At 38.2% G+C, this 27,493-nt stretch overlaps 1 protein-coding gene and 1 pseudogene across 1 annotated transcript; one reads left to right on the top strand and one right to left on the bottom strand.

Annotated features, from left to right (window-relative positions):
* LOC149036763 (uncharacterized) overlaps positions 1–27,493 on the top strand; it is a 386,542-nt pseudogene that overhangs the window by 296,337 nt on the left and 62,712 nt on the right.
* On the bottom strand, positions 103–27,090 carry LOC149036764 (putative ATP-dependent RNA helicase DDX60). The gene is made up of 40 exons (XM_089188904.1): positions 26,938–27,090; positions 24,034–24,134; positions 22,971–23,102; positions 22,598–22,670; positions 20,818–20,987; positions 19,659–20,053; positions 19,079–19,185; positions 18,474–18,618; positions 18,202–18,360; positions 17,532–17,703; positions 17,023–17,172; positions 16,389–16,509; positions 15,747–15,862; positions 15,457–15,635; positions 15,066–15,114; positions 14,471–14,665; positions 13,985–14,178; positions 13,385–13,513; positions 13,056–13,205; positions 12,214–12,333; positions 11,911–12,006; positions 10,622–10,737; positions 10,412–10,497; positions 9,998–10,134; positions 8,974–9,078; positions 8,766–8,888; positions 8,276–8,451; positions 6,948–7,130; positions 6,493–6,598; positions 6,034–6,186; positions 5,612–5,716; positions 4,942–5,142; positions 4,504–4,608; positions 4,081–4,225; positions 3,108–3,217; positions 2,590–2,743; positions 1,903–2,129; positions 1,245–1,378; positions 918–980; positions 103–477 (listed from the first exon to the last, which is right to left on the bottom strand). Exons 2-40 carry the CDS (start codon positions 24,131–24,133, stop codon positions 366–368), a joined length of 5,493 nt encoding a protein of 1,830 aa, XP_089045030.1. The 5' UTR covers position 24,134; positions 26,938–27,090; the 3' UTR covers positions 103–365.

The raw sequence follows: 27,493 nt of genomic DNA, 5'->3' as shown, positions 1-27,493 counted from the left end.
TGGCGTCAGATAATCAGTGGTGTCAGATCGGGCATGATATAGGCGCCACAGAGCGGCTATTGCCCTTTTTTTCTTATTTAATCGAATACAACAGAGTGACGTTGATGATAAACATTTAATCATTTAATGGAAAATCATAACTGATCTGTTGTCCTTGCCATTGCGTAGCATTCACAGAATAACCGGAAGTTGGTGATTTAAAACATTGCGGATTTTCCCTAAGAAATAAGTCATAAACAAATAGAGAATAATACATGAGCGCGCGTAGATAAGGAATTTCTCTTCGAGTGTTTAACTCAATAGCTCACTAGTGAGCGCAGCGAAACGAGTCAGATGTCGAGTTGAACACGAGAATTCGCAACTTCCTATGCCTCAAACGCCTCTTTGAATTTCTCCCCGTACTCCTGTGCCAGCTGTTTAAAAGCCAAAACTACATTGTCAGTTTCAGAATAGACACTGAGCTCTTCCAGTGAACAACTACAAAAAAGAAAATATAAACATGTCATTTTCCTGGTAACTTAATCAAACAACAGTAATTGTGAAGTGTCACTGAATCGTGTACATTACTAATGGTAAAAAAGCTACACTTTCTTTCAAATTGCGAGGGTTTGTGGTAAAGGAAAATTAGTTTACATTCCATAATAAGTGCTGAAATTTAAAATCATACTTGGAAATAAATCTGCAGTGTGTAATTCCTGGACTAAAAAAGGGAAAAAACTAAAGCTCTGATGGCTGACATGGCAACGTCAACAAAGCTATGTTTTAGCCACTTTTTAATGTGCAATAGATGTATGCACAAGCTATAATGAGGAAACCTTATATAGAACCGCATTTGTTTTATACCCTGGACAGTGTTCCATCACAATACAGTCACCTTTTTGACCCCAGCGTCTTCTCTAAAAATTAACAAGAATTACCTGATTGACTTGATAGTCAGGTAAAACTCCTTGAGAGCATCAAAGACATCGCCAGCTTGCATTCTATGAAATCAATGCACATGGTCAAACTCAAAACCAATGTTTTACAAGATTCAAAGAGATTTGGAAATGAAAAAACTACCTAGCAAGAGGAGAGTACCTTAAACAAAATTGACAATTTTTTGTAATCTAACAATTTCACGTGAGGAAATTTAAGAATAAGATTAACTAAAAGGAAAAGAACGGTTCAAATGGAGGAAGACTGATGCTTATTTACAGCATGTTTACCCAGCAAATTGGGTAAAAAAAACTTTGTCATTCTCTTACCCGTTTTCTTTCGCAATGACTGTGGAGGATCCATGCTTGAAAAAGTCCAAAGCATAAGCATTCAGGGGCAGGGTATTCTTGACTGGGAGAATGGGTACAAGATTCATATCAGTGTAGACACCTTGACGAATGATCTAAACAACACAAAAAAAATATAGAGGGTCATTTAATTACGTTGTAAATCAAAAATTAGAGAGGATCAAAGATTTTTTTTAGCTCTTGAAAAAGCGAACGACAAAATTGGGACCTGGCGAATCGTTTTAAATACCATAAATGATTCCTTTCAAGGCAGAGTGTTACCAATAAACCTAATACTGCTTTCACATTAATGCTTAAACATGTTTTAAAACTATTTTTTGTTTCAAAAACGGTTTTAAATTGTTTTCGTCATAGAAGCTGCTAAAACCAGTGTTCTACTTCAAGTTTGGGACGTTGAAAGTACAATTTAGTGACTACTTGAAACCTAGCTATGGAAAATTCAGCTTTTCATTTCTCTGTATCTGATTTTCATTCAATTAAACCCGGTGCAACTAAACACATTTTGCTTGTGTGAAAGTGGTATATTAAAGATTGTGGAGACATTTTGTCCTGATACTGTGCTTAGAAAGAGCCCCAAGAGAGACACCCAAACGTGACTAAAGAAAGGATCATTTTTCACCGTGAGCAGATATTTAAGTGGCTCTTCCTCGCATTCATCCTCATCACTGTTAACCTCATCTTCACTTTGGCCATTCGTTCTTTGGCTTGAAGGATGTAATTGGAATTCTGTATTCCCTGATAGCGCAGCGAACGAGGAACAAGCCGAATACTGTATAGAAGAGTTTGCAAGGACTTTGATCATATCGTTCTCGTCAATGTCATCAATGCTGGCTTTTTTCGGAAATTCTGCGACAGAAATAGTTCGACTGTATTCAGCGATCAATACATGTTTTGATTCAAATATAAATAAGCTGAATAATACAGGCGTTTTGAGTTGTTCTTATTTTTGATCTATAGGAGGACATACGTACTGATCAAATCACTACTCGCTTTTTTTTATTCATGATACGAAAGAAACGCTACAGATTCCAAGTCTCCGTACTTCTGTCGAGTGAAAGATCATAGATGAGATCACAACGTGGTCAGGACATCAGTGACTCTCGATGGACTGCGCTTCTTGTGCCACATTTTTGCTCTAACCAAACTTCGATCTCATCTGTAATTTATTACTGAACAGATGAACAGACTCACGGCAACATGGAATCCCTTTATCAAAGTGACATTTTCTCAGAATATATATTTCAATTTACTGTGCAAGCAAGTATCAAAATCATGCGAACAAGAATGCACATTAAATAATTCTCACCTATTCCTGATAAAGGGAGTTTATTATCCTCTCCTCTGTCTTTCTCCAGCCACTTAGCCACTGTGGCAAGGTACTGACTAAACACATCGGTGACTTGACGGTTGTAGCTTTTGACTGCCTCGACAAATTCATTCGGGAGATCCTCCAAAATGACCTGCATTTAGTCCAAAATCCAAACGTTTTCATGATTTGTACACTCAAGACGCTTAGCAGTCACGCGTTATAAAAGCTATTTTGACGTGCGAGAGAGAAATTCATTCGTTTTGGTAAAGCTGGTTTCAGTTTTTTTTCCAGTGCATTGTATATCCTTCATAAAGTTCACGACCACCTCCAAAGACTTTAAATGAAACTTTTAAAGAAGTGCTGTTTAGAGCACTTTTTTGAGAACGTGTGTAAGTACAAAATAACGCACCGAAACTAAATTCGTTTTCAAGATGAACCCCTCCTCAATTCGCGCTTTACAACAAATCAATTTTAAGAATAGACCAGTAAATCATCCAAGGGAAGGGTATGCTTACTTTTGAAGAGGATGGTGTCCTTAGCATGATCGAGGGATGAACATAAGTTCTTCCAAATAAGTGGCTCAGAACAAGCACCATTTTCCTCATAACATCTTCAGAAAATTTACCTGTCACAGTAAAAAAAAGCATAATTAACGCGAAGTATGGATCCAAAGTTTGCCAAAGAGAAATACGCCGGCGTTAACAGTATAGTTAAAAAAGACCCTCCAGATTAAATCAGAGGCGCAGTGGACTGACGGTGAACACACTAGACTTTGGGTAAAGAGGTGTGGGTTCGACACCTGGTTGGGTCATAGTGTTGAGTTCTTGGACCAGACACTTTATCCTCACAATACCTCTCTCCCCCCCGGAAGTATATCTGATTAGCGTAGAGCTGTCAGGGAAGCTGCGAATTATCTTTAGTGGATAGACATTCCACCTAGGGAGGATTAGTAATCGTCCTATGTACCCTATACAAACAAATCCGAAGTAAAGTGTGGCGCCTTGTGGGCCAATCGAGAGTAGACTTATCAACCAATGTAAAGAGGTCCCTTAAAGCCAAGCGACCTTACTTCCTAATATGTTTCCCGGGCCTCCTTTGTTACCCCATCGCGATAACCCAGAGGCACGTGACAAAGCATCTCATTATATGTGTTGTTAGAAGCCACTTCTTGCTATAAGGTGTATACAACATTTGCCAATAAAAATTGATATATGCACAATTGTTAAGTTCAGAGAGGAACTGTAATGGTGAAAGGTAAGCAGCAAGGGCGAACAAAGACCACAGTTTGGATTAAAAAACGACCAGGCAGGACAACTCGATTTCTCTCTAGTTGGAGAAATTTTCCCCTTCTTTTATGATTTTACATAAAATCATTTGCTAAGGAATCGTTTTCCCTTAGCGTCTGAAAAGTGTGATCCTTCCAAAAAGCTTTAAAAAAGTGTCACCTAGCTAATCAGTCGTTCAGTTTGAAAGGAGCTGCGGGCTTACCGTTTGTCCCTGGCTGACACAGCTCGTGGAAGAGACCACATTGTAGAAAACTGATGAGGGCATAATTGGAGGGTTCATGGTAGTGAAGATGGGTCGCCAGTCCGGCCATTTCCTGTGGAGCTCCGGTTTCTTTGTTTATAAGAGACTGGAAACGAACGAGTGATTAAAGACTTTGGTTATAAATCCCTTCGTGCAAGCTTTCGCCTGGCTTTGAAATTCCACTTACTAGATGTTGATTTGTCACGTAACGAGATCAAATTATGGTGTGCTAAGCTTACTAAACCCTAGGCAATCCTCTCCCTACTCCTGTGAGAGACCACACCTCACCAAATATACAGAAAGGATAATACTGTGAAGGCAAAACGTTTTCAATGACTCATGTATCAACTAGAGATATAGAAAACCTTTGGTCGTACCACTCACCAATCTAGTTAAAAGTTGAACGCTGAAGAGGAAATGTAGCTTGATCTGGGTTTCCATTTGCGGGTACTTTTGGCAAATAAAAGGATGAGACAGCAATGCTAGGGCCTAATAAAAAAAGGATGTGCGAGTACATCTAATACGGTCAACATTGTAAACACATGTAAAAGTCGTAATTGTTAATTCTCTTGCCTTAATCTGATTATGAAGTATTTGTATTCAATTAGGTTGGGAGTATCTCCTGCGCTGAACAATGACGCAGCAGAAACTTATTTTTTTCATAGTTTAGCTATATCGGCAAAAATAGGTTTTCTAATCAAGCGTGAGTCGAGTACAAAGGGCGCACTTACTGCCTGAAGGTAACTTATCTTATTTTATCATATTGTCTATTAAGGAAAAAGGAAACCATTAAAAAATTCATTCAAAAGAGTCCTTCGAAACCTTAGTGAGAGCATCTTTCTTGTCATCTGCTTGGGTCGTCATCAGAAGTAGCCGCAGAACCAGTGAGACAGTGATGGGGTAGTTGCCGACAAGCTTCGGGATATTTGCAGTCATGAGGCGTTGGATTTTACGGTAAGGAATTCCAAAGAAAATGATTTTTCCCACGGGATCAAAACCTCTCCGACCCGCCCTGCCAGACATCTGAAAATGACAAATAAAGCCCTGGGTTCACATTCGTGGTATTAGCAATAGTATTACAGCTATCACGGAAAAGATTGTTCAGTGGCACGTGTCAAAAATTATCCTTCAAGCATTCGATATATACATGTGTATTGGACGCTGTGAAGCCTATTCACCGCATGCGTTAAGGGAACCTCGTTATGCAGAGGTTTCAAAAACGTTTCCCTTAAACGACTCTCGATGGCTGTGATGAACACGAGAGCCTACTCGCAGACTAAACAGACGGCGGTGAAAGGTTTTATAGGCGGCAGTAGACCGCCGGTAATCGACTTTCATAGAAACCCCTGCGTTTTGCTATGCAGGGATTGACAGAAATACATCGAAAGAACAATTTAAAAAATCGCTAACAATCACGGAAACGCCGAACTAGAGAAATTTCGAACAGCGAGAACTGACCATGAGTTAAGTTAGATATGTCCCACTCAATTACCTGCCGGTACTGCAGTGAATTTAAGTAGTGCGAGTCTCCGGCAAACACGACTGTCTTACAAGGCATGTGAATACCAAGAGCCAACGTTGCAGTTGAATTAACCACCTAAAAAGGTAAGTAAATACTGTAATGCGATGTACTAGATCTCAAACTGTGTGCCCAATCGCATGATTGGTTCTCAAAGGTTTGCTTGAATATACATTTTCTACCGAAAAGCCTAATCAAATTCTGAGGATGATACCATGAGCGGATACGAGGGAGACACCCTTTCAATAAGGATCATCGTTTACACTCAGCCTTAAGGTGTAAATTTTCATTTAGAATCATACTCTACGTCGAAATATTCAAAATCAAAACGCTTTCGCGAGTACACCTAAATATGTGACTTTTTAACAGTTTACATACAACTAATGGAATCTTACCTGAAGGTATTTGCCTCTGAACAACATTTCCACCACGGAACGCTTTTTCGCATTACATCCGCCATGATGATAGCTGATTCCTCGTTTTAGAGCCCGCTTAAATAATGATTTGTCAGGGATGTACGAGATTCTCTTTGTTATCTTTTCGTAATCCTACAAATGAATTTTATCAATTAAATTGTCTAATTGTCTTCACAATGCCTCTTTTGATAGGTGCGTCAGAAATAATTGCTTTTTTCAAATGTGTTCAGTGGCATTTAGCTCCTGCAAGAGGACATCTTTGTTTGGCTACCGCTAGCATTTCATAATTACGACATGGAGTTGTTCCATTGTTCCGAAAAAACAGCATTCTGGTTTGCAATTTAAAGAAGTAAACTCAAAAATAGATCCTCTGGGCAAAAAAAAGAAAGTCACAAAACACCGGTTTTGTTATCGAAACAACATTCCTTTGCTTCCTACCTTTCTTCCAATCCCAAATGTAAATGCCAATGAGCACTTGAGTAGAATTTTATCCACGGCTGAAATAGAAACACTCTCATCTTGCTCATCCGGTTGGCTTTTTAATCTGTTTGGAGAGCAGTTATACCATGTAAAAGCAATAGGAAACAAGCAAAAGAAACAGCAACAACAACAACAAGACCCTCAGTCGTTTTTGTACGTATTGTCACGCCTTCGGGCCAATATTCCTCCGTCCGACCTGCACACTCGGTTAGTAAGAAGTTAATATACAACAACTCAAGCTCTGCTATAGAAGAACACCCTAAAACTTAAAAAAATACTTCGGAAAACCGTCCAAATAAAAGATTGAACAATAAATGTACTAAAAGGAAAAAGGCAGGTCACAAAAGTTCCAGACAACTGTAGTTTCATGATCATAAATCGGTCAAGGCAGACCGAATCACTGAACTGACTACCTTTTCTCTTCTTCTTTCTGTATTTCATCTCTTTTTCTGTGCAACTTTTTTTCAGCTTTTTCTTGTCTCTTCTGTGCAAGTCTTGATTCTTTTGTGTCGGCCTCTCTTCGCATAACTAGTTCCTTGTTTTCTAGTTTCTGAGCATAACCGAGGGCCAAAACTTCGCAGAGTTTACGATCATCGCTATGAAGAAGAATTATACATATCTTAACATTGACACCTGGATTTTCTTCTTTTTCCACTTACTGTCGGGGCATTAAAGTGAACGAATATTCGCTTATTAACCCTTTACAACGTAACATCAGTACGCCAATTCTCCACACTGTTCTTTAAACATTTCCTAAGTTGCTGACAAGGAGAATTTGTTTGCCAATCAAAGGGTTCCTTCCCTAGCGACCATTTCATTTATTCTCATGACCTTAATGTTTGCTTCAGGAGTAATATTGTAGGGAGAAATTAGATGCTAGTCACTCTTGGGGTTTAAAGAGTTAATGAAATGTTATCCAAGATGGATGGAAGCCCCGCAAAACAAAATAACGAAAAACACAACAACAGAAGAGCCTCCAAAGTAGCGGTTGAAAGCCAAATTATCACAGCGATGCTCAGTATTTCAAAAGCTAATGCTCATCAAGTTGACCTTTACGCCTGACAAAGACCAACAGTTAAATGTAACATACGGTTACGATCCACATCAGAAATTATTACATCGTGGGCAGACATCAATATTTCATGATCAGTGTGCTTTACCACGATGAATAATTATGGACTTGTCGCAAAAATTGCTGGAAAATTCAGGCTTTCGTCATTCATTTAACGCGTTCCATATGCGTAGTCCTGATAAACTAACAAATCTACCGGAAGCTTTTCTCCTTTTTGAAAGCGCTGGCTTTTCCAAAATTAAAAGAAAATGATAATATCTCTGGTTAAATATTTATGAAATGGCCTCGTGAACAACTTATCGGTTTACTACCTTTCAAATGTAGTAAACCTTTGAAATTAGTTGTGTCTTTCTCACCGCACATTAGTGTGTAACGTTACATTGTGCTAACCTTCCCTTGCTTACTGATTAACCCTTCACTCCCAAGACCTCATTAGTAATTCTCCTTATTATCTGCCATACAATTCTTATAATGTTAGCTTAGAGAAGTTGGTATTAGATCAACTAAGAGTCCCGTCATCGATATGTTTCTTTATTCTCATCACTTGTCTTCTTGATACTGTATTGATATTGTAAGGAGAAATTCTCTCTCGGTCACTCATGGGAGTTAGAGGGTTAAGTAAGATCTAGTGTTGTTCATTAAAGTTAACTCTTAACAATTCTCATTTACCTAAATACCAAGGCAGGCAGTTTCTCCTGGGCTTTGAGCTCGTTGATAAGTTTTTCAAAAGTTTTCTTTATGAATGTTTTACCATACGAAGTCATACTCTGTTCACCCCATCGTTCTTCCGTTGACGAATGAGTTTCCAAAAAAACTGAGTTTAAAGAATCAATAACTGACTGAACCTAAGAAAACAAAAACAACGATCCTATTCAATACACAAAATAACTAGAGCCTGTATCTTACAAAGTGCGTGTTTCGTTTTTATTGCTTGTTAAAAATTTTTTTTTCCATTTGTTTTTGAGCATGGTTATGCAATGCAAAACAAATAAAAAACGACTGTCAGTCAATGAATAAGATATATTTAAAACTGCGGATTAATAATTGAAAATGAGAGACATCAGTGCAGTTCTGAAAACTAATCAAGCAGTACTGAAAATAAAGCCTGAAAAATGCAGGCATGTACAGGATATGAACCCCACGACCCCTACATTTTTACCTTTGTCAACTCTGTGCTGTCTGCCCAAGACTTGAACTCCCTCTTCAGGTCTCTCTCGTATTGCCGAGCATGACGCTTTTGGATCAATTTATTTTCCAGGAAATATGTTTCAGGACAAAGATGCTGCCGAGAGAAATTTTACTCACATTAACCATTGTTTCTCCACCGGCATTTACAAGATTGAAATAGTGATGACAAGTGCACTCACCTGAAGTGATTCACAATCTGGCCACACACTAACCATAGTGTCATACAACTGCAGAGACTCTTTTGGTGTAAGTGCCATATCACCTGGAAAACCACTTTCTAGAAGCTGTTTGTGCAAGAAAAATAGCTTGTGAGACTCTTAGGTAAGTACCTCGAATTAGAGGGAGGGTAGCGTTTGGGTTACAAATCCATGGATTTTGCCGACAAAACACGAATCAAGATAGAACTCGACACTTACAACGCCTAGATTTTCGTCTAAACCCTTTGAATTTGACAAATAGATTTCATGTTGCCATGCGTCTGTTCAATCATGGATCACAGATGACGTTAAAATGTGGCAAGAACAAAAAAGTGGCAGACGAGGTGCAGCCGAATTTGCTCTTGATATGCTTACCACATTTTGACGTCTACTGTGATCTATGGCTGTACAGATGCATCGCAGCATAGAATTTTTTTTTGAGCGACATGTCGGTGATGGTGACGTCATTTATGGGTGTGTCCTTCCCGTGTATAGTTTTCCCCGTGTTTTCCCCGTAAGTATATTCATCTTAGCATATGAACTAAAACGGATAACCCGATTCCAAAGAAGAAAACCATGCACTGTTATGGGAATTGAATCTAGATTGAAGGCAAACGAATAAACGGATGTCAAAAGAAAGAACACATTACTTAAATTATTTAATAAGCATTATTATAAACAAAAAAAATAAAATATTACACGTGTAATAATGCAGTTTCCACCTGTAGACTGAGGGAAAATCAATGTAATCGCGATTATTTTCATCGGTGAAATGCAACCTTATGGTTCACTTTGGTTTTTGTCTTATGTCACTAAAATTAAACTGTTATAATATTGAATAAAGGGGGGGGGGTAACCTTCTACAGAAACTGTGGTGCTGCGTCAGTGGTAGTAAAACAAGATAATTTGGTTTTATCAGCTAAGGTGATAATGTAAATTAGCCACTGTAAAGATTTTCTAAAGCTTACAAATCTTGAATGTACTAAAGAGGAATCAAACGCCTGACCTGTTTGCATCCTAGCTGGGCACATGGATGAAGTCCCACGAACTCCTCGCTGTCGTTGTTAACATGTTGTCCTTCGTTATTAGGACTTGGAAGGAAAATGCTCTTCTCCAGATCGGAGTATCTTTCTTCAAATTGAACTTAAAAATAAGCAAGGAATCAGAAGAAATCAATGAAAAATTAGGAATAAGTAGAGATAAGTTCCTCAGTAAAAAACTGATATGGTATGTCACTATAAAAGAAATATAATTATCGACTTTATGCTTAACAGGAAGTAGTTACCTTCGCGAACCGTCATGTCACAAACATCTCACGAAAAAAAAAACCAATAAGTAGAAATGGCTTTGAGTTTAAAATAGGTGAAAAAATAGGTAAAAAGACACTCGAGGATAAGCCTTACAAAATATTTTTCCCCACCTAATCTGACCCGATATGACTCCCTCAGATTTTCATTGTTTTTCTTGTCCTGCTCTTCATGAAAGTCTTGGGCGGCTTGCAGCCAGCTGTACGTAAGGAAATGAATGCTTTTAACCTCTGTTATCAAAAAGAAAGTCTTAGCAAATATGATACTTCCAGTAGTTCAACAGAAGCCTTCTGGAGAAAAACTGATATCTCTTCAATTCTTACAGTCTTAGATCCTCTGGATTTCCAATGGTTGCTGATAGCGCCAGGAAGGGACAGCGAATCATAAGAAGGAGATGCTCCCACACTTCAGCTCCAGTTTCGGAACCAATACAGTGAACCTATGTAGAGCGTCATAGAATTTACTTCAGTCTGACTTATTTCCCTTAAATTCTACACTTGCGGATAAGGGTAAAAATAGATAACTTAATATCAATTAATCAATCAATTATTTATTTTAACACGTTTCGTCGAGGAGCTAACAATTCGTTCAAAATAAGAACGTGTATGAATAAGATTTATAATAAAGTTCGGATATAACGCGCGCTGTCATTGGTTGAAAGAGCGTGCTCTATGAGAGTATAGAGCATAGAACTGAGCTAAAGCTGTCACGCCATCTGCCAAATTGTACCATGTTCGACCTTTCCCGGGACTTCTTTTTAGCTTTTTTCCGATAATTGAAAGTGAAATTTCGGAACAAGCGAGCCGGCAAGTAGTAACAGAAGAATCAAAGAAAGGTTTGTAAACATACCAGGCACCGTTATTTACGTTATTAAAACGTAGGCAGATATGAATATCCTCAAAGGAAAAACAAAATAGACATTCCGAGTTTTAAAGATTTTCACGCTCAGTTAGATTGCAAGCTTACGTACGGTAGTGAAAATCAAACACAGCCAACACTCGTATAGTATATAAAGTTCAGAGTTCAAAAACAAAACAGAACAAAACAGAAATGATGAAAAATACGTCTCGTGTTTCTCCCTACACTTCTTTCGTGCTCTAGCCGCTTCCTGCGTGCTTTATAATAGAACAGAGCACAGTCAAGGCTTCTCTATTTGTTAACTATACAAATTAGAGCTAACATATAATATCACACCATCTTAAAACAACTTAGTCAACATACAACAACTAGCAATAAATGCGTAAAATATAAAAAAAGCTTAATCCTAAACTAAAAAAACCATAAGATAGCTAAAAACATGACGAGAAGACTATAAGACACGTTCTAAAAGCTGCAGTCTTACAATTTACTTTTAAAGTCATTTCCATCCCTTGAGAGATATACTTGAGAGGGCAAATTGTTCCATAACTTAGTTAATGAAACTACAGCTCATAATGAAACAGTACTCTATTTAAACACGAAGTACGAAGGAAACAGACATGTAAGAAGTAGCCTTGAATAGCTTTTTCAATAAACTCATCTACTTAATTGAACAAGGAAACTCAGCGAAACTGCATGTTCAACAAATATTCACATGTTGACGTGGCAAAAAAAGGATATGATGCTCTTTTACCTCATCAAAAATAACGTATTTTACGTTCCTAATCCAATCCTGTCGGCGCGGAGAGAGAAAGAGGATCTCCAAACACTGGGGGACTGTAACAAGAATCTGTAGGTAAATTGGCAAACAGTAAGGTACTTTTGAAATCTCATTCTGAATAAGGATTAAATTTTAAAAGTATTTACCCAACAATTGTAAGTTTCTAAGCCAGTGAGATCTAAGGCATTTTCTCATACTTTTGCAGAAAAGATGAGTTGATCCGAGGGAAAACGAAAGTTACTAAGCCTACCGATTTTCAAATTAATTTCGAGTTACCTGAGAATTTAGTGTGTTGCGACGATAGTCCCTCGTAAAAACACCGTACACTGATCTCCCACCAGGCATCTTTTTTGTAAACCGCGCATAAATTGTAGCAACGACTTGATTGACCAAAGCCTTAAGGGACAGTAAGAACTGATTAGTAATCCTAATGATACAATAAATAATTGATGTTATTCAACCTCAACGACCCAGACAAATTTTGGCTGAGGTTTAGGTGAGTATTTGGGCTTTGAAGCACGTTCAGATGAAGTGGACTCTTCAGCCATTGAGAATTTAAAGGGAAAAAATGCACCAGGAAACGTGTAAAGTTTCCCTCCACAAATAAAATATTTAAAGAAATTATGCCGCTGATCGCGTTATGAAACTTCAATGAGTTGCCTCACCTCGTCATCTTGCATTTAAATGTGCTAAACCACGGAGGCCACATTCTGAATCTTGCTTACCAACCTGGCCGCTTTCCTTCAATCCACCTATTGGCTCTCTCTCTGTAAATTTGAGAGCTCCACCAATATGTAATCTTAACTCAAAAAATTTTTTCAGCGACAACCATACAGTATATATTGGTGAAAGGCGTGGTACTGTTTTGCGTAAGTGGCCAAATTATTAAGCTGTTTTTAGCCCACGGTCGAGTTTTAGGCCCATTTAGAGACAATTTTAAAGGGTAAGGTCATTCAATTGTATATTTTTTGAATTCTCGAAATTTGGTGAGTAAAACATTTCTATATGTTTAATTACATGGTGTTTAGAGCACACTTTTCGTTGAACCCCGCCACGATACATAACTAGGCCGGGATTGTTTACTTACAGAAAGGAAATGCCAGGGAATGCCACTTTACCTTTGTCGGTGCGACATAGACCACTACACTATCATTGTCTTGCTTCAGAACTTTCTCCATGCAGTAGTAGGAGGCGTAAGTCTTTCCTGAAGAAGTTGGTGCTACTATCACAGCTGATTCATTGTTATCGACAGCATCGAGAAGTTCGCGCTTCGAAATGAACAAAAGACACTCCGGCATTAAACAAGAAAATTTCCTAAGTTTGCGCAAAATGATACCAACAAACGGCCTCGGAAGGGAACTTACCATGACTTTTACAACTATTATTAATGTTTCAAGCATGAGCATATCTTCCATTACGCATGGTAAATATGTCTATAAATATATACCTGCCATGTATCCGGAATAAAATGTTTAACCCGATCGTCCGGATCGGTTCTCACTTCCCGCTTCAGCAAATGCCCCATGTATTCAAGTTGGAATCTGATGCTTGTGGTGTGAACAAAAAGCCGTTCAGTCTAGGATCAAAATACATTTCTGACTTATAATTCTGAGGTATTCATCATCCTTACTTCATCAGTCCTCATTACTATTTTCTTTAACAATATCTTTGGACAAAAGGATATCTTTAAAAGATATTACTAACATTATTATAAAGAGTTAAGAACTATGTAAGCAAATTTTTTTTTTGATATTCCCAAACAAGTTCATTCACATGTCACATGTCCCGCTATAGGCTTCTTTCCTGTAATTTACTTTATTGCAGTTCACCTCCGATGATCATTTCTTCACCAGTAACTTTTATTGTGTATAATTGTAACTTTGCACGATATATAGTGTATAGTGGTGTCGATGAGAATCGTGATTCGTTACTTAAAACAAGGTCCAAAGAGTCGTTTGAAATATAATGAGAGTAAGACTGTTAAGACCACATTATTTTGAGCAACTTGTAAACTTTGAATAGTTGATGTGGAATGGTATTTGTCTACCTTTCTCTCATGATCTAATGGCATCTCATAAAACAAAGGAACAAGGTCGTCAAATCCCAACTTTTGCATAATTCCAGCAAGTTTCTTTCTGTCTTCATCATTCAGAACACTTGGGAAGTCTTGAGAAATTTTATGGACACTTTCCATCAAAAGTACAGGATATTTCAAATCATTAGCTTCTGGTTCAGCATCTCCTAGAAAAGAAAAATGGTAATTAGTTAAATTGCAGTGTAACTTTATTATCCTTATCGCGCAAACGCACCCTTAGATTTGTTACTTTTGAATCCCGTCCTTGTTCTCTCAACAGAGCATTTTCAATCGCGTTTTAAGTCGCAGGTAAATTTATTAAAAGAATTGTCGGGATTTACTCGAAAAGAAGAGTTCCGATCCCAGAGAACTGACTTGGAACACCAACATGCACAAGGCCGCTTCCCAATTTACCTACCGTAATGTCTTGTGAAAACACTACGTTTTACTTAGACTTACTTGTCTGTTTCCAGGCTTCAAAGCAACAGTCCACTTTTGTCATGAGTGCGTGAAGACGAATTTCCGGAGATTTGCAGTCTAACAGATAATCATCAACCAATTCGAGAACATTACTGAAGTCATCTCTCCTCAGATTTGTTTCGATTTTTCTCAAAATGTTATCCCATTTTTCTTGATCTATCGATTCCGTTTTCTCTGTTAAAAAAAAAAAATGTGAAATAAATTTCAATCCTTTTTTTTTTATTGAAATTAACGTCTTGATCATGTTGGTTACAAAACAAGCATCCCTAGCGAGAGCACAAGTATTTTGTACCCAGGATATTTAACCTCAGATATACAGGGCACAGAGGCACAGAGGCACAGTTTTCATTTAATTACCGTGGAGGCCAGAATTTTTTCTCTTCCGTAATTCTCCATTGGCGCAAATTTCAGTAAACTAGAGAAGATCAGCTCCGTACTTGTTATCTTATTACACTGGTTCCTTGTCTATGGCACATAGAAGTAATACAGCGAAACAGTAACGAAACACATAAAAGTGATGATATTTCATGGACATGATCCTTTTCATGGGCACAACTATATATAAACGACTTACCGGTGATATTTTTAAGATTTTCCTCTTTCATTTCCAAAGCCTTTTTGCTCTGTAAAAAAAAATCGAAAGTGAGCGTGTTTCTTAAGACAAGTTCGGGAAACACCTTTTTCGGACTGGAATTTCGAAGTGATTGTCGAGTAGACTCTTCAAATAAATCCAATGAATTGGCTACTCTACATTCCCAGTGAGGGTGAATATCATTTTCCCTCAAAGAAACAAACTAACAAAACAAAACACAAACAAACAAATGAGCACAAAAATCATGCAAAACATCCAAAATATCTCATATCTTATTCGAATCAAACGTCCCAACAATGTATAAGAAATTTTAATGAAGGACTTTATTTTAAGATTTAGAGGCTTCTATAATATTCTCCTTGACAAAACTAACCGGTTTAGGTTCCTCTCTTTTCCGTTTTTTTTTCCTTGACCCTGACTTTCGGGCAACGATCGTTTTTTGTTGATCAGCGCCACCAACAAGTGAATCGCCGTATAATCTTTGATAGAGAGTATATTTCTGCTTATCTTGAAAATACCGTGTCTTTTGCCTACGATCTTTTGGAGGTTTTTCTGAAAAGAGATGTATTGACAATATAATTTAAAGATGTGCTGCGATTTCATACTGTGAAAACAGTTCTTTGCTGGTTAACTTTCAATTTTAATAAGCTTGAAGGTATATACCAGTAATAGATTTCTTTGTTCTGTCGTAATCATCAGAAAGAGGCTTAAGAGAATGCCAGTGATATCGTTCATCAAATTCTCGGCCAACATTGGGTACTTCGTCATCACTCATTTCTCTGCGGAGCATGAACAAACCAGGCATGAAATAATATTACAAAAAAAGAGAGAAAAAACTGCATAATAAAATAAAATAACAAATCGTTTTCAGGGTTTCTGTTGAGTTCGCTTGACGAAACTCGTCAATTCAGTTAGTCTTGCATTCTCTTGGAATGCTTGGAAACTTCCTGAACTCGTAGTTGATAATAAAAGGGGAAAGGTTTCTGAAGCGCGAGAAATCTCTTAGTTACGAGGTGTCGTCGGATTTTTCGAGCCTGACCGTGCTTAAATTAGCATTTCAATTATATTCATTTATATGACAAATAGAAAAACTCAATCAATAAATAACAACAACAAAATGTTTCACGGTTTTGAAAACTGTGCATCTCGTTTAACTTTGTTAAATTGCAGTCGTAAGCCACACGAACTGCGAGTTCAACGGACACAAATGGACAAGGACGAATCGCGCAGACTTAACAAGTTCCCCCAACGAGGAAAAACCAAGCATAAAGCCACATGAAAGGCGTTAGCTTTTTATTATCTTACTCTGAAATGGCGTTAATTTCTGTCCGAATATCTCCAGCATAGTCATTCACAAGATCACTTTGCACCTCAGTAAGTCGCCTAAGTTTCATGGTAGAGTTTGCATCAGAACGTACAACCGAAACTGTTGAAGCAGAAAAAAAATTTAAAAAAATAAATGTTTTCAGTTCTCGTCCCCTGATTTGGCGGTTCAAAAATATGAAATTAATGCTTCAATTTTCAAAAATTAATTGAAACTATCTCGCCTACAGCTGTAAAAACGGATGTTTAACTTCTTTTTGTGGGAAAAGAGCCAAAATGGCGTATTATTTAACTTATTTATTTGAATGATCCAATATCTGACTTGTTTTGTCCTGTTCAGTTTAGATTGACTTCAAAAGTCCTAGTAAGACTTTTTCAAGACTTAATTGTCTCTTACGTGCAACACTGCGAAAAAAAAGTAATTCAGTAATTGAAGTAAACAAGGTTAAACCATGTTTCCATAATCGAAAGAAGAGTAGAGAAGGAAAATTCACAATCCATGCCAAATGAAACGAAAAACAAACCCTTTAATTAGAGAACGTAGAGATAAATTAGGTAAAGGACATATATAAATTAGTAGATTCACACATAGGAATTTGCTGGAAACATTTCTCACCAACTGCCACATGAAAATCTGCCAAATCCTCGGCAAAGGGAAAAAACTCGGCCTCAAGGGAATGGGAACCGCATGACTTGTTAACAACATCTACAACATTTTTCCACGCATCTTCTACTTCCGTGATGACATCCCCTGGTAGACTGAGTCCTAATACAAGTAAATACAAGTAAATACAAATAATTATGAAGAAGATATAACTACAGGTGTAGTTAAATTTGGATTGTTACAAGCTATTGCACGTATTCAGCACAGTGAAAACTGTAGGGATGATTAACACGGCTGTAGCTAACTTGTACCCGTGTGCTCTCCCACCAAACGTGTAAGTAGAAAAACAATAAAATGAACAAGAACGAAAAAACAAAAAAATATCTAAACAAAACAGAAAAAAAAAACAATAAATCTAACGGTCCTAATAGTCCTAACAGTCCTAAAGAATTCTATTTCCTCGTCGGGAATTTCTCACGCGCAATGAACGCGCTCATTGGCTTGTCATTTTTATAACCCACCTTCAACGCCTTTTGACCTTTGCTGCAAGACAACTGAAAAGAGCGTATGGACCAGACGCCCATCCATTAAATCTGCTACAGACTTAAAAAAGCCATTGCCTGCTTGGTCTCTACTTGCATCCCCCTGCACATCTTGTACTGTCTTTAAAATCTCCCATAAACACCTATGGATCTGTCAGCAGATAATTAACGCATCACGCGTTTGAGTGCTGGGCATTTTTTTTTTTTAAGTTGTACGCTCTACAAAAATGCGAAACAATGAAAAAAAAAAGTTCCTTTCAACATAAATCCTCTCGAGGCCAAAACCGCAAAGTCGATGAACACATTTCTAAAACGAAAATGGAGGCATGAAATTCAAAGTAATTTTAATAACTAAGCCTTGCTTACTCATACACTGTGGGAAGAGATAGACTACCTCCTTTATGCCGAATTCTTTAGAAAATCTTCACCTTCAAGATTTACCTAATTCGTCGAGGCTCGGTTACAGCTATCAATATGGACATAAAAGAGGTGGCTAACCATGTTTAGTCGCTTCGTGCAAAAGTCTGTAATGTATATCATGCATTGTTGTCTGAAAAACGATGCAGTTGAAGTTGCACATCTCCGTTTAGGACAATGTCCATTGCGAGAGAGTCCATGGCACGATAATTTGTTACTTAACCTCACTGACCTCGTTGAAGGGAAAGACGTTACCATCCTTCGCTCTGCAGAATTCATTCAACAAGTTCTCGTCTATGAAGTGAGCTCTACACTTCAACGGCAGTTGGTTCAGTAATACAATATGAAGCAAGAAAAGTTTCATTCTGTCCTCTTCAATTTTCATCGTTTTCTGTAAGCGTAGTGGAAAGATAGACTTTAGTATCATTCCGTGAGTAACATTTTTGAATAGATAGTGATTAAGAAATTTCTTAATTGCACTTAATGTGTCCCTTCCGTACGTACCTTGGTGTTTCTAGAGTCTTTGACAGCTTTAAAAAGGATCAGCGCACACCCAAGGACTGCGGCAACCTGCCGACAGCCACCTTGTGGAGGAGGCTGAAGAGCTTTGCGAACCTCTGCTTCTATGTCAATCTGAGGTACGTCCACGTGTTAAAGTAATAAAATAAATAAATCAATACCAACTGATTAATCACCAGCAAACGACAATATCAAGAACCACACATCTACATACATAAGCGCCCCCCTCTCCCCCCCTCCCTCCAATTGCGTGAAATTCATTTTTCCGAGTTCAAATCCGATCACCGTTTACCAGATCATGGTCAAATCTGTATGCAATCATGTGTGCACAATGAGAAATAACATTTAGAGACAAATGCTTCTCAGATTTTCTTCAAATTAAAAGAGGATCCAAACGTTCAATTTGGAATAAAATATTTGATTATTTGAAAAACAAGAAAATTGATTTTGCGTTGTTTGGCGTCGGATCAATTGAACATTCAGCAAGAGGACTTTCCAAAATGAATATCTCATCAGAGACCGTTAAGTTATAAATATATTTTAGATAAAACCTTAATGGTGCGCTTGAACTGTGTCGAATATCACCCACAAGAGTATCTCGAGGAAAAGTCTCCGACCGTCTCGGAGAGGATTTATATGCCTGATCCTGCCAGCCACTCACTAGAAATTGCCATGTTTTCCTTATTGGCTGTTCAAACTAAAAAACCAATAAATGTAATAAAACACGTTTGTAAGTTTTATTATCTATAAAGGGGATGTTTGTGTGGGAAAAGAGCAACTCTTCATATTTCATTCACGTTGCACCTGATTTCAAATGAAGGCAGTGAGAGGGAAAAACTGCCTTAAGGGTTTATCGTTAATTGAGTATAATAAATCTGAAACCATATTAATCAAAATGGTCAATCACACTGAGTAAAATATCATGAGGACCTAACGAACAGGAAACAAGCAAACGTGTGTGTGGGGGAGAAGACAGTTGCCATGTCAAGTTTTCCTTCAGTTTTGCAACTGCTTGTTTAACTGGGAAATATGAGTTTCCGCGACCAACGTGCTTTTAAGGGCAAATCAAAGCAATTGCAATAAATTAAAAACTAGTCTCGCGTGAAAGTGGATCAGTCTAATCCTACGCCTCTTGATAATTTTTTAGTTTCCGGTGAAAATAATTTTTACCTTCGTAAAGTAGTTTTTGTGAATAGCCGAGGAATTGATGTAAAATCCCATCACTTTGGTGGCAGTTATCTGGATGCCCGAAATGAACACACAATTCAATCCATGTGCAAGACAATGAAACAAGAGACACCGGAAAAAATATTGCTTTGTTTCTTTTAGGTTGCCATGCTTCCAAGGAATGTTTTCAGCATCTGTCAACAGCAAGAACGCAGGAACTTCGTCATTAACGTAATCATTCCACTCCTGTCCCCAGAAATCCACCATTGAAGTTTTCACAACAAAATCTGTGTTATGCTGGAGATGAAGAATAAGGGCTTCTCGAGCGAGCAGCAAGAACGGATTACTTCTCCACATAATTTCCATTTCTCTAAGAAAGACGATGTGGAAAACGCCACCTTGAAAGGAACAACCACCATTCACAAGATGAAAAATTTGAGTGGATTATAATAACGGGAAATAACCTTTCATCAGTTGTAGGTGACGTCGCCTCCTTGCACTGTCGCCCCAATTTTCGTCGCCCCATAAAAATTCCGTCGCTCTGAGGTATGCATTCGTCGCCCCTAACTGTTGACTTAAGTTTAATAGAGGAACCATATTTCTGGGCGACGGAACTTCATTGGGGGGTGACGGTGCTTCTTTGGGGGCGACGGAACTCGGGGCGATCAAGTAAGGGGGGGTCACGTCACCTGTTATCCCATTCATCGTATTCATCAATTTGTTATACAATACACCACTTGGAAAACTCATGAAAAACAACATACTGGACTCGAGTACATTTCCAATCCTCATTAGTGAAAATAGTTATGGCGTCATTGAGCACTTCAATGGGGCTGTTTGTGTTTGTTCTGGAGAGTAAAGAAAGCTCCTCCACTGGGGAATAACAACATGCCAATGCAAGGAGGAAAACTTTATACGACTTAGAGTTAAGCGAGTAATTCCTTGCAAGTGAAAAAGAAAACGAGAGGAAACTAAACGGTGACTTCAACATATGATTGTTATTTTTGAAAATTAACAGCATCATCTGACTTCCTCGCCGCGCTTATTCTACTTTCATTTTATAAGAACCAAAATGTAGTTTGAGTTTGAGGTGAAGATAACCTATATGTGCATTCTTATGAAAACTGCCCTGTTGGAAGCGTTCAGCCATCTTTGCACTAACCTTTCTCTGTAAACTTTTGCAAAAATCGCTCCGTTAAGTAAGTTAGATGAAGAAACTGTCCCCCGTTATTCCAGTCCAAGCTTTTCTCACCAACAATTTCTAACAGCAAGGAATCACCGTCAATCAGGAAAATCTCCGCGTCTGCAAAGTCTGTCAGGATGTTGACAAACCTGTTGAGCAGAAAAGGGATACTGAGCACTTCTTCCTCGAGGAAACATTTTTTCGTTCTCAAAATATTAAATGCTTGTTCCAAGATTAGGTGGATTTTAAGTTTTAGGTCGCTGAATGCAGCTGCAACTCAAACTCTAAATTTCTTACTATCAGAATTACGAAAAATTTACGATTGATTCATTCCTGGGTGCTTGTAATTCTCTATTTAAAATTCGTCATTTCATAAATTTTCACGTGCCTTATAAATTCTCTTTCCATCTACTTTTTCTTCCTCCCTTACTGCCCCACCTCTTTCAATGTAGAAAATACCTATGGGGTATATTTGAAATGTATAAACAATAACAAGACCAAAACGCAACACATCAGCGTCCTTCTTCATCTTCGCATCCATCACACGTCAAGAACTCCATACCTTTTTCACAGTTTCTCAGGCTTCGTCGTTTATTTAGTGACGAATCTGATTTTTCCGAAAAATCAGAGGCAAATGTGCTAGTTTTTCGATAAACGTGGCTATCCTGTTTCTGTCGTTCAGGTGGGCGACCATCGCGCCCAACAAATTGATCGACAGTCAGCATTACAAACGGCTGACAAGGAAAAGACTGACCGCATTCCATTCACTCTCATATTTCGCCCTCACAACCACACGGATAAATCTATCATTCTTAAAAACTCTAAATGACTCAAAAACGATTCAGAGACTGACACTATCGTTTCGAAGCCCCCACTAATTTCATTCAAACGTGACAAAAACATAGGCAACTTTTTGGTCAGAAATTCATTTCAAACCCGTTACCAATCTGGAACTTTCAAACGCGCTCGCTCACGATGCAAAACTTGTCCTTTCATTCATAACGTAGAGAAAATATCGGGACCTAAGAGATCCATTAAGATCACTGATCAATTTATGTGTACCTCCGCCAATGTCATTGACTGCATAACTTGCACTTGTTGCAATAAGCTATACATTGGTGAAACAGGAAGACGACTAGGTGACCGATTCCGAGAACACCTACGCGACGTGGAAAGAAATAACAAGGACGCATCCAAACCGGTCGCTAGACACTTTAATCTCCCTAATCATTTTAAACAACATATGGTAATTTGCGGCCTTTCCTTACATCTAGGCAGTTCGGAAAGCCGCAAAACACCAGAGCAAAAATTTATCTTCCAAATCGGCACTCTCAATCCCCACGGTATCAACGAGCGCTTTTCATTCAACTAATTTATTCTTGTTTTCTCGTCACAATACTCCCACCAATAACGTAGCTCCACTTTCTGCATATAAACACACACACAACCCGCAATTACTCCAATTGCTCTGACGAAGAGCTAACACTCGAAACGTCAGCTTTTTTCCTCTTTACGGTGGCCAATTTACGTTTTCAACCTAGTTGTTAACACTAAATTACCTACAACAACGTCCTTAACCGAGAAGACTAGAATGTATAACCATTTGCAGATGTCATGACAAAGGCTGCACATTCTCCTCAGATATTTTAAGGCTCTGAGTGTTGGTTCGGTCTGGGGCTCGAACCCTCAACCTCCCGCATGGCAGTACAGCGTTTTACGACGATAAACTGACCAATCGCGGTCTGATCTGTATCCTTACCTCGTATTCACTCTTTGGCCATAAAAACTCTCTCTGACCCAACGCATAACATGAGGTTCTTCTGGTCCTTCACCTATAACGATCAAATAGACTGGTACAAAATCTTATCGATAGTTAAAGCATCCTTTCTGTCGAGTTTCTTAAGTTTGAAGTACAGGGTCCACAATGACAGCTTCTCCACTTACATCGTTCAAAAAATTGTTGTGTAAGGAAACTAAATTCTGTTCCACAACTTAAGTAGTGTGATGATTATTTTCCCGAAAATCCAGGTGACAATGAAGGATGCAGAATATGCAACATTATTTGCTATAGGTTCGTTTGGAGGAGGGAATATTTAGCTCGGCAAAAGATGATTTGATACAAGTCAGATAACCTTCATTTATAGTTAGTGTCCCTAGCTCTTTTGCTAATTGTTCTTCATTCTTCTCGTCAATTAGCTTTTCTTCCTCATCTTCCAGTTGGAATTCTTCTTCTCTTTCTTCTTCTTCTTCTTCTTCACTACCAGCTACAGCAGAAACCACAAAATTAGATTTCTACGCAAGTTAAATTATCGAAAAACAGTTTGTGTGCAAGGAATGAAACCGCGCGAACCGTATTATTTCGTTTTTACTATTAGATTGATATCTGTAGGAGGAGAGTCAACCACATGTAGGTAAAGTCTGTAATAGAGCCTAGTACCCCATCTAGCCGGAGCTTATCCCGATTTCCATGAAGCTACTAGGAGTATTACTACTCCGCCCTTGGATGGGATGCCAGTCGATCGCAAGGTTACCCCCCAACATTTCATCAGGCTTCCCTGACAATTCGCCAGCACCCATTTTTACTCCTGGGTGGAGAGAGGCGCTAGGAGGGGAAAATAAGCGTCTCCTTGCCTAAGAACACGACATATTGACCCGACAAGGTCTCGCACCTGGACCACAACACCCGATGACCAGGGCACTGACTTTTTGGTCCACTTCATCTCCCACAACCACAAGAAGAGAAACCGCATTTTAGCTGACCATAGTATAAAGACGAACCCCGCGCTTTCAAAAACAGAAGTAAAATGTTACGATGTTTGATGCATTGTTAGGGTAAAAATGTTTAGAGAAAATTAGTTGAGAAACACACAGTGCTGGTATTTTATTGTAAAAAAAAAAACCAATAACACACACACAAAAAGAGATTAAAGAAAAAACAAAGATTAACCCGAAAGATAAACGTTTTCAAAGCAATTACCTGAGATGCTACGTTTATTCGACCGGTGGTTTGACAGAAAGCTGAAACGTTATGTTACTACCCACAACATTTATTAAAAGAAAGAGACTGCTTCTCCATTCGATTAACGGCACTTTACAGACCTTTACAGGCCCGTAAAGAGCCACCTGGAAACTCAGTTTGACAATCACTTGCATACATTAAAACCACTACAGAGAAAAATCTCTTAATTCTCTTACGAAGGTTCAGAGCATAGTCATCCTCACTAAACTCCTCCCTGAAATCGTCACTGTCAGTTTCGTCGAATTTTGAGTAATAATCTTCACCTCCATCGGCCATTCTGCATGAAAAAATCATATATGTAGGTTATTCCGCTAAATTAGTAACTGCTCCGAGCATTTGTGGAACTTAGCCAATGTCAGTACGGTACGTATCATTGCCTCTCTTCCTCTTAAAGGCAAACTTCGAAACCTGGGGGCGAGGGAGAGTATTTGGGTAGACTTTTTTTGGTGGCATGCGCCGTTGGTCTTTCAGAACGCATACCCCATTTAAGTCTATCATTGGGCCAATGATAGACCAACAACTTAGTCACTGTTGGTAATAGGGTAACAACTTTTTAACCGCTAATCTTCCCATTTTTAAATCCCTACTTACTAGTAACTGTGTTGAAAATGCAAACCCATTGAAGTCAATCCAGCCGTGCAACCTTCATCCAGTGGCACTTCCCCACGAGCCTATAGATAGGAGGAACTCCCCCCCTCCCCCTAAAGGCATAATAGCTTAAAAAGGCTTAAAAACGAGTGCCACACATCGACCGGCACATCGGCTCTGGTTGTCAGATTAACATGAACATACTAAATCTTCGCCTCCATTGATAACACACATGCTTGTTTGTGATTTTTTTATGAGGTTTTCGAAGTAACTTGAGGCAAAATGTTTCAGTGTTTTCGAAAAAAGTCGAAATACTCTCAATTTTCTAAAACTGTTTGTTTCGAGCCAAAGTTAGAAATTCCTGAAAAAAAAAACTCTAAAATAAAAAAAAAACTCCTACGGGGAGTAAGGGGTGACAGCCAGCATTATTTTAGACTGATGTTTGAATTTTCACAGACTACTTGAAATAAGAAGTGGCACCTCTTTAAAAACTAATATATGAAAACTGGTGCTTTCTAACGACACGTTGCCAATAACTTTTTTTCGCATTCTATAGATGTTAAGAAAACGACTGCAAGGAGACAATGAATCCAACATTTGGAGTTCACGTGACTTCGCTTAGATGAGCCCCAACTAAGAGAAAAATGGGGCAAAGTTTGTTCACTAGGCTTTACAAAACTTACTTTTCTGACTCTTAGAGGTACTAATTTCCAAATCAATGTGCTGAGTTTTGAAGATTAAAGATATATCTACAATTTGTACGTAAAATGAAGGACATTTACGAAGTAGAAGAGGGGTTTACAATGGCGTGAAATGCTTGTTGATTTTAAAATTTTCGGCGAAATTTAAGCATGTCATAATTTGGCAGAAAGTTGGGGGCAAACGGCCATAGCACGCTTTAGCATTTTCAAGAACTAAGTCTAGAGAAGAGAGAATAAGTAAGTTATTTATGGGTCACCAGGTCGTTGCCCAGCCGGCAAGACGAAACATGTTTAAGAAATATAGCGAATCCAGTGTTAACGTACCGGGTGGGTTAGATAAGAGCAGTTTTCAGGTAATTCAATGCAAAAGAGGGAAAACTCAGCGCAAAGAAGTAACAAAGCAGACTGAACGATGCTTTGAACTGTATAGCCAGACTTTGAACTTTTTTGCGCCTTCAAGATGAGAAAATATCATCGTATATTATTCCTTTGATCGCAAGCGGTTGTTTTGACCGAACGCACAATGTCACCCGCAGGATTTAAATAAATAATTTTTTCAGTTGATACACGCGCTTTGCTTCTGCATAATTATGATAAGCTATCTCAGTCATATTTTTTATGTATATTATTAATTTGTAATCACATGGTTTTTCTCGTGCAATTTGAAATAAATAAGCACTTGTAAATGTTTTCAGTCTTTGAAAAAATCTATCGTGCTTATTCATTCCAAATTGTACTCGAAATCATGTGATTACCTATGCGAGGGTTGAAATAAAGAACTCGTCAATATTTTTGTTGAGGAGTAGGGAAGATACATTAACAAGAGGAAAGGATATTATTTCAAAGAGAGCTCCTTGCCTATCTGGACTTTGCCCTCTGTGTGTGTGAAAAGTCTAAATGCGAGAGAATTGCGTGAAAAATTCACTATCAGAAGCATTTAGTAACATGTGAATTTTTTCCGTGGAGTTGAGCAATGTGGTTAGAATACGTGATCAAATGCAATACTTTTACATGGAAATGACACGAGATGAAGCGAAGTCTAATTTGGCAAAATGGAATTTGTTTGCTGGAATACAAATCAAGCACGTGAAAGGCTGCCTAATATTCATTTTAGTGCAGTGATTGGGTATGTTTTGATTGGACTTAGGACGTTTTCATGGCAGGTGCAAATGTAAGCTGTTTGGCGCGTAAAGAGCGGAGAAAAAACACGTTTTAACTTAAAAATAATACAAATGATGCGAACCTTTCATATCACGATAAATCTCGACCTTAATCGACGGGGCTCTCGCGAGGGCCACAAACCTTTGTAATTAAGCAATTTTCATAAAATTTCAAACTCGAGCCGTGACGAACAAGAACGAGCAGCATAAGCAAGGAGCAGTTCACAACATCCTCCCTTTCAACTGGTTCCTCCTTCCATTTCTTCAACGCGCACAGGATATAACACGTGGCCGGTAATTCATATTCAAAATTAAAAGCAAAAGTGTTTCAGATTATCTCGTAACACTCAGTTTTCTCGTTTTTCACTAAACATTCTTATAAGAAAATAGAGAAAGTAGGGACAAAGCACTTTAGATCAATAGCATACTGATACTTTGTTTTTGTCTGCAATCATACGGGCCTAATGTGTTGTTGCATGCCCACTTTACTGAAAGACCTATACGAAGACCTCATGCCTCCTATATATATAATAAGTTTTTCCTAGCTAATACAAAATTGCAATATTACTGATGGGGCACAAGTGGGTGAGACAAAAATCCACCCAGTTTTAATTATTATTTTAGAGCTTACCTTAGAACGACGTTTCGTCAACGACGGAACTTTGAATGTCGTTCCTAAGAACCTGTAAAATTTGTAAAATTTTACAAGGCTGAAGATACTTTGATGAGTTGTTCAGTAGGCGACTTAACACGAACGGTGTCTGACAGGATAAAAGGGTCAAATGCAAATACGGGTGGTTTACTCGTTATTAATATTTCAAACGTTTGATTTCTGAGAAATTATGCTACGCAACTTCCGGTTTTTAGATCACGCTGAACATTGTGTTACGCCGCAAGATCACGCGAGGGATAGTATTTTCCCAATAGGCCAGTCTATTGCAGATTTCCCTGGGTGTGTGTCATAAAATAGCTAAAGCGATTTTTTTTAAATTTAAATAAACATAAGATCAAGTGACAAATTCCATAATATTTCGAAGGTAATCCCTCTGAAAGGCTATTTCATTCTAAAAGTTAACTTGGAAAGGATTTCATTTTCAGTGAGCCCCCTTTGGCGATTTAGTTATTCTCTGCTGGCTAAACTTAGCTTTTACATCCCCCTATACAACGTTGCCTCTTTAGAACGTTGG

Source organism: Pocillopora damicornis, chromosome 12, assembly GCF_964200805.1.
Source record: "Pocillopora damicornis chromosome 12, jaPocDami1.2, whole genome shotgun sequence".
Lineage (NCBI taxonomy): Eukaryota > Metazoa > Cnidaria > Anthozoa > Scleractinia > Pocilloporidae > Pocillopora > Pocillopora damicornis.
This window is presented reverse-complemented; position numbering and strand designations above follow the sequence as displayed.

What these genes read in the sequence shown, in the direction of transcription:
- LOC149036764 (XM_089188904.1), bottom strand. Translation starts at nt 24,133, where the DNA reads ATGGCCGATGGAGGTGAAGATTATTACTCAAAATTCGACGAAACTGAC. An exon ending in TTATTCCGGATACATGGCAG is followed by an intron (nt 13,206 to 13,384) that starts GTATATATTTAT and finishes TTCATTTCGAAG; the next exon opens with CGCGAACTTCTCGATGCTGT. An exon ending in ATTCACTGCAGTACCGGCAG is followed by an intron (nt 5,143 to 5,611) that starts GTAATTGAGTGG and finishes TGTCATTTTCAG; the next exon opens with ATGTCTGGCAGGGCGGGTCG.